Source organism: Salmo trutta, chromosome 4 (genome assembly GCF_901001165.1).
Source record: "Salmo trutta chromosome 4, fSalTru1.1, whole genome shotgun sequence".
Lineage (NCBI taxonomy): Eukaryota > Metazoa > Chordata > Actinopteri > Salmoniformes > Salmonidae > Salmo > Salmo trutta.
The window spans coordinates 64,574,445-64,587,408 of record NC_042960.1 but is presented as its reverse complement, the minus strand read 5'-3'; the positions used below and the strand labels follow the sequence as shown (position 1 = coordinate 64,587,408).

The following is a 12,964-nucleotide window of genomic DNA, read 5'->3' as shown; positions in this document are numbered from 1 at the left end:
AATAATAAATTCAATTTTCCTAATTTCTTTTTAATTTTATGTTATGATTCAGACAGTGGTTTGCAAGACAAAACACAGGTTCTTCATGACCTGCTGAATAGACTTCTAGCTTTACTGTAGGTTTGTAGGCTAATGGACCCACAATGGATGACATCATTTGGGACAGACATCTACAGAGGTTTACTGGTTGTGCTACATGTTAGCCCTTCCTGCCCTTAATTCCCCACTCGGCAACAAATGGCATGATTTGAAAACACGTGTGTGTGTGTGTTTATGTGCGTTTTACAAACTCATCCCCATGTCTAAAGTAAGAAATAATCCCAACCCAACAACTGCCGTTTAGCCCCCTTCGTTAATTGGTTTTAGGATTGACTGTCAATCCTCATTTCTGAGATTCCTCACTCTCTTCCTCTCCATGACTCGGTCCACCTGCCATTTACAATAGTTCTCCTATTACCTGACTGTTTTAATCTGGGTTAAATAGGTGTTCTGCACATTGGGCTAGTAACCGAAAGGTTGTTGGATCAAATCCCCGAGCTGACAAGGTAAAAATCTGTCGTTCTGCCCCTGAACAAGGCAGTTAACCCGCTGTTCCCCGGGTGCCGAAGACATATATGTCGATTATGGCAGCCCCCCCCCCCCCCCCCCGGTTCAGAGGGGTTGGATTTTAAATGCGGAAGACACATTTCAGTTGAATGCATTCAGTGTTACCCATGTTTCTCCAGGCACCCCGGGTGAACCACATCCCCATCATGATATCTACCACCATCTTGGATCTGGAGACGTCTAGTTTCAACTCTTCTACCTGTTTTTACCTCTTTCTCCAGGCACCCCGGTGAACCGCATCCCCATCATGGCTAAGCAGATTCTGGACCTGTACATGCTCTACAAGCTGGTGACGGAGAAGGGCGGCCTGGTGGAGGTCATTAACAAGAAGATCTGGAGAGAGATCACGAGAGGACTCAACCTGCCCACCTCCATCACCTCAGCAGCCTTCACCCTCCGCACACAGTGAGTCTACTCTGGACCATGTTCATTCTGCACCAAAACAGAAGTAAATGTTCCCGAAATTGAGGTTATCGGTGGAGGTACTATGTGAACCTGTCCAATAAGAAATGTTTTTATTTTACCATTACAAACCAGTTTATAACGTCTTCTTACAGTGTGCCCAAATGAACACAACCCAGCACTATATACAACCACCAACACCCCCCAGCTACTCAGTAGATGTTAGTTGTTTTCAAATGAGAAATGATTTCTTATAGGCAACATACATTTTTCTGTTCATGATAGAAATGTACTTCTAAATGCATAAGAAATCCAACCACTGCCTCGTCATACGTCCACCCAGGTATATGAAGTACCTGTACCCGTACGAGTGTGAGAAGAAAAGGCTGAGCTCTCCAGGCGAGCTCCAGGCTGCTATAGACGGTAACCGAAGGGAAGGCCGAAGACACAGCAACAGCCTGTACCGCTTCTCCCCCTCCACCGCCCCTGGCCACCCACACCACTCCCTCCTCTCTCCCCCCAAGATGCCCCACCACTCCTCAGCCGGTCACAACGGCCTGCACACCTCCCTCAGCCCATCTCTGAAAAGATCCACAGGTATTTCTATACATATTTTAAACGTGTAATTGTTTTTGGTATGTAGTTTTGGAAATCCTCCATGGTGTTCATCTACTGTGATAGCTGCTGTCATGTGGCTACCTTGTGATGGGCTACCTAGTTTTGACACCACATTTACAAGGAGTTAATGTGTTATGTCACCCTCTGCTGTTTATTTCATTTCACCTTTATTTAACCAGCTAGGCCAGTTGAAACAAATATATATATACAGTGAACTGTCTATTCAAATCAAAAGTGTCACGTGCACAGGATACAGGGTGTAAATGGAACAGGGAAATGCTCTCCTCTACACGAAGAAGCAATACAAAGTAGTAATGAGAACATGGTAATGATTCAGACATGATCACTGGGCTCCCGAGTGGCGCAGTGCTCTAAGACACTGCATCTCAGTGCAAGAGGCGTCACTACAGTCCCTGGTTTGAATCCAGGCTGTATCACAGCCGGCCGTGATTGGGAGTCCCACAGGGCGGCGCACAATTGGCCCAGTGTCGTCCGGGTTTGGCCCGGGGTAGGCCATCATTGTAAATAAGAATTTGTTCTTAACTGACTTGCCAAGTTAAATAAAGAATGAATCACTCACCATCCAGATAGCATGGATCTGATCCAAAATAAACAAATGGCTGACCATGCTTCTGAATCGAATCTAATGGCCATGCTTCTGAATCGAATCTAATGGCCATGCTTCTGAATCGAATCTAATGGCCATGCTCCTGAATCGAATCTAATGGCCATGCTCCTGAATCGAATCTAATGGCCATGCTCCTGAATCGAATCTAATGGCCATGCTCCTGAATCGAATCTAATGGCCATGCTTCTGAATCGAATCTAATGGCCATGCTTCTGAATCGAATCTAATGGCCATGCTTCTGAATCGAATCTAATGGCCATGCTTCTGAATCGAATCTAATGGCCATGCTTCTGAATCGAATCTAATGGCCATGCTTCTGAATCGAATCTAATGGCCATGCTTCTGAATCGAATCTAATGGCCATGCTTCTGAATCGAATCTAATGGCCATGCTCCTGAATCGAATCTAATGGCCATGCTCCTGAATCGAATCTAGTGGCCATGCTCCTGAATCGAATCTAGTGGCCATGCTCCTGAATCGAATCTAGTGGCCATGCTCCTGAATCGAATCTAGTGGCCATGCTCCTGAATCGAATCTAGTGGCCATGCTCCTGAATCGAATCTAGTGGCCATGCTCCTGAATCGAATCTAGTGGCCATGCTCCTGAATCGAATCTAGTGGCCATGCTCCTGAATCGAATCTAGTGGCCATGCTCCTGAATCGAATCTAATGGCCATGCTTCTGAATCGAATCTAATGGCCATGCTTCTGAATCGAATCTAATGGCCATGCTTCTGAAACAACGAATCTAATGGCCATGCTTCTGAAACAACGAATCTAATGGCCATGCTCCTGAAACAACGAATCTAATGGCCATGCTCCTGAAACAACGAATCTAATGGCCATGCTCCTGAAACAACGAATCTAATGGCCGTGCTCCTGAATCGAATCTAATGGCCGTGCACCTGAATCGAATCTAATGGCCGTGCACCTGAATCGAATCTAATGGCCGTGCTCCTGAATCGAATCTAATGGCCGTGCTCCTGAATCGAATCTAATGGCCGTGCTCCTGAATCGAATCTAATGGCCGTGCTCCTGAATCGAATCTAATGGCCGTGCTCCTGAATCGAATCTAATGGCCGTGCTCCTGAAACAACAAATCTAATGGCCATGCTTTGAAAAATTGTGATATTTGAGGGGTGACTGATCTATGAAAATTTCTCTTCCTCTGTCCCCTCTCAGAGGAGATTTCAACCCCCATGCTTCCAAGCCGTCTACCCATGGCCCATGCTCTCTCCCTGGGGCAGCAGCAGCAGCAGCTAGCCCAAGCCGCCTCGCTGGAGCACCTTCGAGAGAAGCTGGAGAGGGCTGCTGGAGGAGGAGAGGGTCCAGACATGAAGATGGCTCGTTTGGCCATGGAGGAACAGCAGAGACTGATGCAGCAGGCATTCCAACAGAACCTTCTGGCTATGGCATCTCACTTCAACCCCGGCATGAATCATCTCAAACTCAATAACAGCAGACACGGTTGGTACTGGGCTGGGTGTGTTGGCTACCAATTAGTTGTCATATTCTACCGCTTACGTAGTCGGGTTTAGCCTGTTCTCAGATCTGTTTGTGCTCTTTCTAAACTCCATTGCAGCCCATTGTCAAGCCAAACATTTACTCACATAATTGAATTGTAAACATTAACAGACTGTCTCATTTTGTTTTTGTCCCACCTCAGAGAGTACCAGTGAACAAGACCTGTCTCTCAGTATTTCCAGTAATGGGGCAGCCAGCATCAGTGTGTCTGTGGAGGTCAATGGAACTCTATACTCAGGTGAGAGTAATCAAAAGATTATTAATGCTGTATTTCAGATTCTTGAGACATTTCTGACCCGTTCAGAAACAACTCCGATCCCCTTATTCCTTAGGCGGTGTGGCATTGAACTTGTCACACTCACACAGAGGCCCACTACTGACTAACACATGTGTTCTTGCCTCCCCTGTAGGAATGCTGTTTGCCCAGAAGACTCCTGGTGCAGCCTCTGTGATGTCGGAGACCGTGGCTCCTGCTGGACAGAGTGGTTTTGGTGTCCTCTCCTCCTCTCAGAGCCCTTCCTCCGCCTCCTCCTCTTCCTCCAAGGGGCCAAACTGACCATGGTGCTCCATCAGGTTCTTTCCAGTGTTACTCATGTTATTCTATTGGCCTGTGTTGAGGATAAATTAGTGCTCAATCAAATACCTCTTCTTTAGTCAAACTGAACTCGTCTGTGTTACTGACGACAAATATGGGGGAGGAAAATCAAAGGAATTTACCTTAAAAAACGAATTTACTTTGTTATTAGTAAGTTCATTTTTCTAATTGCACCCCTGACAACCAATCAACTGTTGTACAATCACTTTATCTTTGTACTGAACACAAATTTGCTTTAAAAACAAGCAATGCATTTTGGGAAAATCTAAATTAGAACCAGGTGAAGAGGCAAATTTTGTGTTTTGCTACACTTTTATTTTTTGATTTCTTTTAATTTCACGTATTACAAAAAAAGTGCTGTTTTCTTTGTATACCTCAATTCATTGGCTGTGAGAGCTACAGTATTAGTAAAGAACCACTTATTGCCACAACACAAACTGCTTGTGAACAGACTAATGTATTTAAATCATGTAAAGACTCACGATTAGATTTTAGTTTATTTTTTAAACCTTTAGAATAAAGCAAAAAAGCATGATTGAAAAGGTTTGTGCAAAAGCAGATTTTTTTTGTAGTTTTATTTTGTTTTATTTTTTTAAATATTTTTTACATCAAAATACTGTATGGTGATTGTCTGTACTCTGGAGCCGATTGGTTGTCTACCTCATTTGATGGTTTTTACATTATGTAGCCATCACTTCTGTTTACGATATGTTATTATAGCCATCAGCAGGACAATATGGATGCCAATAAGGGCTTTCAACCGGTGCGTTCATTTTAACTCGCCTTTGGCGCCGGTTGGGTAGAGTTGACACATTTTAGACCATCCTAAAGTGAAAGCTCCCCCTGTTCACAGGCAGGGTGAGGTGAAACTGATGCACCCAAAAGTCATGATCTCTTACAATTAACTAAAGTAACTGGTAACAGCTCAGAGATGAGCTGTTTTGTAAAACAGGAAACTATACACGTCTTACCTCATTTAAAGGGGAAGTTCAGTATTTTACAACTTGATGTTTACATTGTTCCTCACCCTGAAAGTATTCTATGACCCTGGAGAAACTGTACTTTCAGGGTGAGGATCCATCTAGTGTTTAAGTTGTAAAATACTGAACTTCCTCTTTTAAGGCCTTTCCATTTTGGGAAGTAATTTTCTCAGGAACTCACAGGACCAGGGTAGTCTGTCTTAGAATACTCTTCAGGAAAATTGTTCAGTATTCATACAGTGGGACACGGAAATAGGTCTACCTCACTTGTGACATCTGTGTCATGGGAGCTGGGTTGTGTTCATTAGTGCAAAATGCTTTGATAGGTAGTGGGAGGGTTCAGCTGCCTGTATCTTTCAAACCAGTCATTGGTCAGGGACCTTATTTAATATGATAATTCTGTACGTACAATCATGGGGCCATAGTCATAGCCTGGTAAAACCATACTGAATGCTGTGTCAGTGTTTCCAGATCAGCGTTATTTCACTTTGCGAAAACATTTCGTTTGGTTTAACCAGGCTAACATTCATGTATACCTCACACTGCAAACTCCACAAATCACTCACACACAAAATGCCTCAGAATCACCAGCTAGCTGCATTATATATACCAAAGACCTGATGTATTGATAGGAAACGATTCAAACGTTTCTGGTGTTTTGTTCACTCAATGTATTCTTATGTGGACAAGAGGAACTAAATAAACTCCTTGAGGAAATAAAAGTCGCTTTCTCACTTTGTATTGGTGTTTGTGTTGCTGCTTCATAAGACCAAAAGCCTGATTTGATTTTTAACGCTTTAGGAATGTAGTTATAGATGTGTATGAGACGTTATTAGCTCATGTGTCATGCATTATGAATGTCTCATAACTGACATGGATATAAGGTGTTATGTTTACTTTGCATTATGAAGAGGGTATTCATGGGAAGTGTTAGTTAGTAGGATGCAGTATAGGATGGATGCAGTATGATTCAGTGACTTGTTGGGGGTGGCATTGCCTCTTAGACTGAGATTACATCCAGCAACATCTCTGGAGCAGAGTCCATATCTGTGCTCTGTTTTTATTTCAAATGTGTATTACTGTTTTATTAAGCCTCTACCATAACCTCACAGATATCTGGTGTAATTCTCCTGTCTTGTCTGGTGTCCTTTGATCTTAAGTATTCTCCCATCTTTCTCTCGCTCTCTCTCTCCCCTCCCGGAGGACCTGAGCCCTAGGATCATGCCTCAGGCCTTCCTGGCCTGACGACTCCTGGCTGTCCCCAGTCCACCGGGTCATGCTGCTGATCCAGTTTCTGCTGTTCTGCCTGCGGATATGAAACCCTGACCTGTTCACCGGACCTGCTGTTTCGACCCTCTCTCACTCTCTTTCTTGCTAACACACTTGCTGTTCTTTCTTCTGAATGCTCGGCTATAAAGAGCCAACTGACATTTACTCCTGAGGTGCTGACCTGTTGCACTCTATATAAGCACTGTGATTATTATTTGACCCTGCTGGTCATCTATGAACGTTTGAACATCTTGAACGATCTAGCCTTAATGGCCATGTACTCTAATAATGTCCACCTGGCACAGCCAGAGTCTGGTTCCTCTCTAGGTTTCTTCCTAGGTTCCTGCCTTTCCAGGGAGTTTTTCCTAGCCACTAATAAGAATATTTCGAAGACAAATACATAACGCAGAGACAGAGGACGAGAAGTCAATAGAGTAATAACGATCAATGGACATAGTTGGATTTTCTGTATAGGGGATTAACACAGAGACATGGGAGGAATTTGTCTATAAAGTCTGAAATGGGATACTTGTTATTTGGCCATTGGCCAAGTTTTATTGCATGGAATTCTAATTGGTCAGCCACAGGCTAGGGCTGGGTTATAAAACTACATGCTGTCCCTTTGTTCTGGGGGGAGAATCACTGAGGACAGGGGAGAATGACCATCTACTTCCAAGCGTTATTTGTCCTTTTTGAATAAACCTATTTTCCTCCCTCTGATTTGCTTTGGGGTCTGTGTTATTGAAGGGTAACATCAACTGCTAACACCACTGTTCTTCTGCGGTGTTTGTTCTTTAGGGTTTTAAGCTGTGTTTCTTGTTAAGCACTTTGAGACATCTGCTGATGTAAAAAGGGCTTTATAAATACATGTGATTTGAGATACAACACAGCCTCCACAACATTTATTTATTTTTGGTTTTTTTGTACGTTTTTTTTTTTTTTTTTACCCCTTTTTCTCCCAAATTTCGTGGTATTCAGTTGGTAGTTACAGTCTTGTCCAATTGTTGCTACTCCTGTACGGACTCGGGAGAGGCGAAGGTCGAGAGCCGCGCGTCCTCCGAAACACAACCCAGCCAAGCCGCACTGCTTCCACAGCCTCAGAGGATCTAGATACTTTTTCTAACCTCTCTGGATTAAATCCAAATTATGATAAGTGTACTATATTTTGTATTGAATCACAAAAAAATACAACTTTTACATTACAGTGTAGTTTACCAATAAAATGGTCTGATGGGGATGTGGACATACTCTGTATTCATATCCTGAAATAAATGTATTATCTCACTCCAATACATTTTAATAGAAAGTTAGCAAAAAATAGATAAGATCTTGCTACCATGGAAAGGAAAACACTTGTCTATTTGTGGAAAAATCACCCTGATTAACTCTTTAGTCATATCCCAGTTTACCTATTTGCTTGTGGTTTTGCGTACACTTAGCGACCTGCATTTGAAATAATATGAGCAAAGAATATTCAATTTTATTTGGAGTGGCAAGCCAGACAAAATTTAAAAAGGCCTATTTATATAATGAATATGAATTCGGAGGGCAGAAATGATTAAATATTAAAGCATTAGACCTCTCACTAAATGCTTCAGTCATACAACAGTTAAATCCAAAATGGTTCTCTAGTAAATTAGTTAGAATGTCTCACCCCGTGTTCAAGAATGGTCTTTTTCCCTTTATTCAGATTACAACCGCTCACTTTCGGTTATTTGAAAAAGAAATCATCTCCAAAATATCGTTATTTTTTAAACGAGCTATAGAAAGTTGAGGCAATTTCAGTTTAATCCACCTGAAAATACAGAACATATAATACAACAAATATTGTGGTTAAACTCAAATATACTAATTGATTAAAAAAAATAAAAAAATGAAATGATAAAAGGTTTAAGAAAGGTATAATATTTGTGTATGATATCATAAATAGGACTGGTGGAGTTATGTCACACATGCAGCTAACACAGACATATGGAAATGTCTGCTCTACCCAAAATTACAACCAACTCAACTAATTGCAGCATTACCACAAAAATGGAAGAGGCAAGTAGAAGGGGGAAAAGTAAGGAACTTGTCTGTCAGCCCTGCATTAAAGACCAAAACTGGTTAAAGAAAATGGTGATAAATAGAAATATATACCCGTTTCTTTTAAGGACCAAGAAACTGACAGCTGTGTCATATAAATTGCAAAATAGTTGGGAAGAGATTTTCAATGTACCTATTACATGGCACATGGTTTATGATTTGACATGCAAAACGACACCAGATTCAAAACTTTCAATTTAAATTACTATATAAAATTCTTGCAACCAATAGAATGATTTTATATATACAGTGAGGGAAAAAAGTATTTGATCCCCTGCTGATTTTGTATGTTTGCCCACTGACAAAGAAATGATAAGTCTATAATTTTAATGGTAGGTTTATTTGAACAGTGAGAGACAGAATAACAACAAAAAAATCCAGAAAAGCACATGTCAAAAATGGTATATTGTTTTGCATTTTAATGAGGGAAATAAGTATTTGACCCCTTCTCAATCAGAAAGATTTCTGGCTCCCAGGTGTCTTTTATACAGGTAACGAGCTGAGATTAGGAGCACACTCTTAAAGGGAGTGCTCTTAATCTCAGTTTGTTACCTGTATAAAAGACACCTGTCCACAGAAGCAATCAATCAATCAGATTCCAAACTCTCCACCATGGCCAAGACCAAAGAGCTCTCCAAGGATGTCAGGGACAAGATTGTAGACCTACACAAGGCTGGAATGGGCTACAAGACCATCGTCAAGCAGCTTGGTGAGAAGGTGACAACAGTTGGTGCGATTATTCGCAAATGGAAGAAACACAAAAGACTGTCAATCTCCCTCGGCCTGGGGCTCCATGCAAGATCTCACCTCGTGGAGTTGCAATGATCATGAGAACGGTGAGGAATCAGCCCAGAACTACACGGGAGAATCTTGTCAATGAGAGGTCCTGGAGTGGCCTAGCCAGTCTCCAGACCTTAATCCCATAGAAAATCTGTGAAGGGAGCTGAAGGTTCGAGTTGCCAAACGTCAGCCTCGAAACCTTAATGACTTGGAGAAGATCTGCAAAGAGGAGTGGGACAAAATCCCTCCTGAGATGTGTGCAAACCTGGTGGCCAACTACAAGAAACGTCTGACCTCTGTGATTGCCAACAAGGGTTTTGCCACCAAGTACTAAGTCATGTTTTGCAGAGGGGTCAAATACTTATTTCCCTCATAAAAATGCAAATAGATGTATAACATTTTTTACATGTTTTTCTGGATTTTTTTTGTTGTTATTCTGTCTCTCACTGTTCAAATAAACCTACCATTAAAATAATAGACTGATCATTTCTTTGCCAGTGGGCAAACGTACAAAAACAGCAGGGGATCAAATACTTTTTTCCCTCACTGTATGAGGGATACAATCTTTCCAGCTCTGCAGATTCTGCTGCGAGGAGGCAGAGTCATTAGATCATTTATTTTGGTACTGTCCATATGTAGCTCGTTTTTGGTCACAGGTCCAGGAATGGCTGAAGAATTGCAATATTTACCCAGAGTGAACGCTGCAGATAGCAATACTGGGTGATTTGAAAAGTCATAGTCAATTGATCAATAATATAATTACTTTAGCAAAAAAAAAATTATCTTTAATTTACAATCTCTAGAAGCTATGAGAATAGAAAGGTTCAGTGCTTTTGTGATGCATCACAGTTGAAAAATATATGGCAAATATAATCAAACTGGATGGACATCAGAAATAGAAGGCCAGGACTAAAAACAAACAAAACATAACTTTTGTATAATAGATTATGTCTGTAAAATGTGTATAGTATGTATAAACTGGAAGTAAACGTCTAAGTGTTGTTGTCCATTAGTTTACTCCAATTGGGGGAAGGGTGGTAGGGTTTGGGGAATAATAAAGGTATATTCAAAAAAAAGTGTGTATGTGTGTAGATGTATGTGTGTAGATGTATGTATGTAGATGTATGTATGTAGATGTATGTGTGTAGATGTATGTGTATAGATGTATGTATGTAGATGTATGTGTGTAGATGTATGTATGTAGATGTATGTGTGTAGATGTATGTGTATAGATGTATGTGTATAGGTGTATGTGTATAGATGTATGTATGTAGATGTACGTGTATAGATGTATGTGTGTAGATGAATATAGGTATACAGTTGAAGTCGGAAGTTTACATACACCTTAGTCAAATACATTTAAACTCAGTTTTTCATAATTCCTGACATTTAATCCTGGTAAATATTTCCCTGTCTTAGGAATCACCACTTTATTTTAAGAATGTGAAATGTCAGAATAATAGTAGAATAATTTCTTTCAGCTTTTATGTTTTTCATCACATTCCCAGTGGGTCAGAAGTTTACATACACTCAATTAGTATTTGGTAGCATTGCCTTTAAATTGTTTAACTTGGGTCAAATGTTTCGGGTAGCCTTCCACAAGCTTCCCACAATAAATTGGGTGAATTTTGACCCATTCCTCCTGACAGAGCTGGTGTTACTGAGTCAGATTTGTAGGCCTCCTTGCTCGCACACGCTTTTTCAGTTCTGCTCACAAATGTTCTATAGAATTGAGGTCAGGGCTTTGTGATGGCCACTCCAAGACCTTGACTTTGTTGTCCTTAAGCCATTTTGCCACAACTTTGGAAGTATGCTTGGGGTCATTGTCCATTTGGAAGACCCATTTGTGACCAAGCTTTAACTTCCTGACGGATGTCTTGAGATGTTGCTTCAATATATCCACAACATTTTCTTTCCTCATAATGCCATCTGTTTTGTGAAGTGCACCAGTCCCTCCTGCAGTAAGCACCCCCACAACATGATGCTGCCACCCCCATGCTTCACGGTTGGGATGGTGTTCTTTATCTTGCAAGCATCCCCCTTTTTCCTCCAAACATAACGATGGTCATTATGACCAAACAGTTATATTTGTGTTACATCAGACCAGAGGACATTTCTCCAAAAAGTACGATCTTTGTCCCCATGTGCAGTTGCAACCCGTAGCGGCCTTTCAGGTTATGTCGATATAGGACTCGTTTTACTGTGGATATAGATACTTTTGTACCTGTTTCCTCCAGCATCTTCACAAGGTTATTTGCTGTTGTTCTGGGATTGATTTGCAATTTTCGCACCAAAGTACGTTTATCTGTAGGAGACTTAGTGTATGTAATCTTCTGACCCACTGGAATTGTGATACAGTGAATTATAAGTGAAATTATCTGTCTGTAAACAATTGTTGGAAAAATTACTTGTGTCATGCACAAAGTAGATGTCCTAAGCGACTTGCCAACAAGAAATTTGGGGAGTGGTTGAAAAATAGTTTTAATGACTCCTCCGCACCATCTTAAAGTGTGTTTTTGTGTGTGGAATGGAGAGAAGGAGTTTGTTTCCGGATTAGGAGAGTCAATTCCTGAACTTGGATGTGCAACAGATGGATGACTGTGGACATGCTAATAGAAGTGACAGCTTGAGGGGGGTTGTGTGTGTGTGTATATACAGGGATGAGGGGTGAAGGGTAGGTGTACTGTGTGTGTGTGTGTGTGTGTGTGTGTGTGTGTGTGTGTGTGTGTGTGTGTGTGTGTGTGTGTGTGTGTGTGTGTGTGTGTGTGTGTGTGTGTGAGGTCGGTACTAGTGACACTGCTGGATTGACATCTGGAGCACCGGTTTCATTCATCCTGTAACCGCTCCCCCCTTCCGCCCCCCCCCCCCCCCCCCCCCCCCCCCCCCCCCCCCCCGCCTGGTCCTCCTCCCCCTCCCGGCCCCTGCCTCTCTCACTGGGGAGTCTCTCTGTAGAATTACCAAAACCTTTAATCTCTGGAATTATTGTCCTGGCTGGATTGAATCACAGAGAGGACATTGGAGAAGGACTGCAAGATTGGCTAACTCATCCTTGAAGCAGTGTGGAAATGGGGAATTTTGGAATGATATAAGGTAGATGCGGTTCTCCTTTCTTTGTGACTTTGGTCATCACTCTGAAGCAATGTGGGGCAAACAAAGAGCCTTCTGAAGAGAAAAGCTAAAGAAGAAAGAAAGAGAGATTTTGGATTGGGAATAAGACACGGAGCAGGAATAAGACACAGAGCAGGAATAAAGACATGGAGCAGGAATAAGACACAGAGCAGGAATTGGACACGGAGCAGGAATAAAGATACGGAGCAGGAATACGACACGGAGCAGGAATAAAGACACAGAGCAGGAATTAGACACGGAGCAGGAATAAGACGGACCAGGAATAAGACACGGAGCAGGAATAAGACACGGAGCAGGAATTAGACACGGAGCAGGAATAAGACGGACCAGGAATAAGACACGGAGCAGGA

General features: G+C 41.9%; 1 protein-coding gene across 1 annotated transcript in view; it reads left to right on the top strand.

The window, feature by feature from the left end:
* LOC115192859 (AT-rich interactive domain-containing protein 3B) overlaps positions 1–6,090 on the top strand; it is a 31,952-nt gene extending 25,862 nt beyond the window's left edge. Inside the window, exons 5-9 of the mRNA XM_029751767.1 lie at positions 828–1,011; positions 1,352–1,605; positions 3,435–3,719; positions 3,919–4,014; positions 4,187–6,090. Of these exons, the coding sequence (XP_029607627.1) occupies positions 828–1,011; positions 1,352–1,605; positions 3,435–3,719; positions 3,919–4,014; positions 4,187–4,332 (965 nt within the window). The 3' untranslated portion in view covers positions 4,333–6,090. The remainder of the gene's footprint in view (positions 1–827; positions 1,012–1,351; positions 1,606–3,434; positions 3,720–3,918; positions 4,015–4,186) is intronic.
* The last annotated feature ends 6,874 nt before the right edge of the window (positions 6,091–12,964 follow it).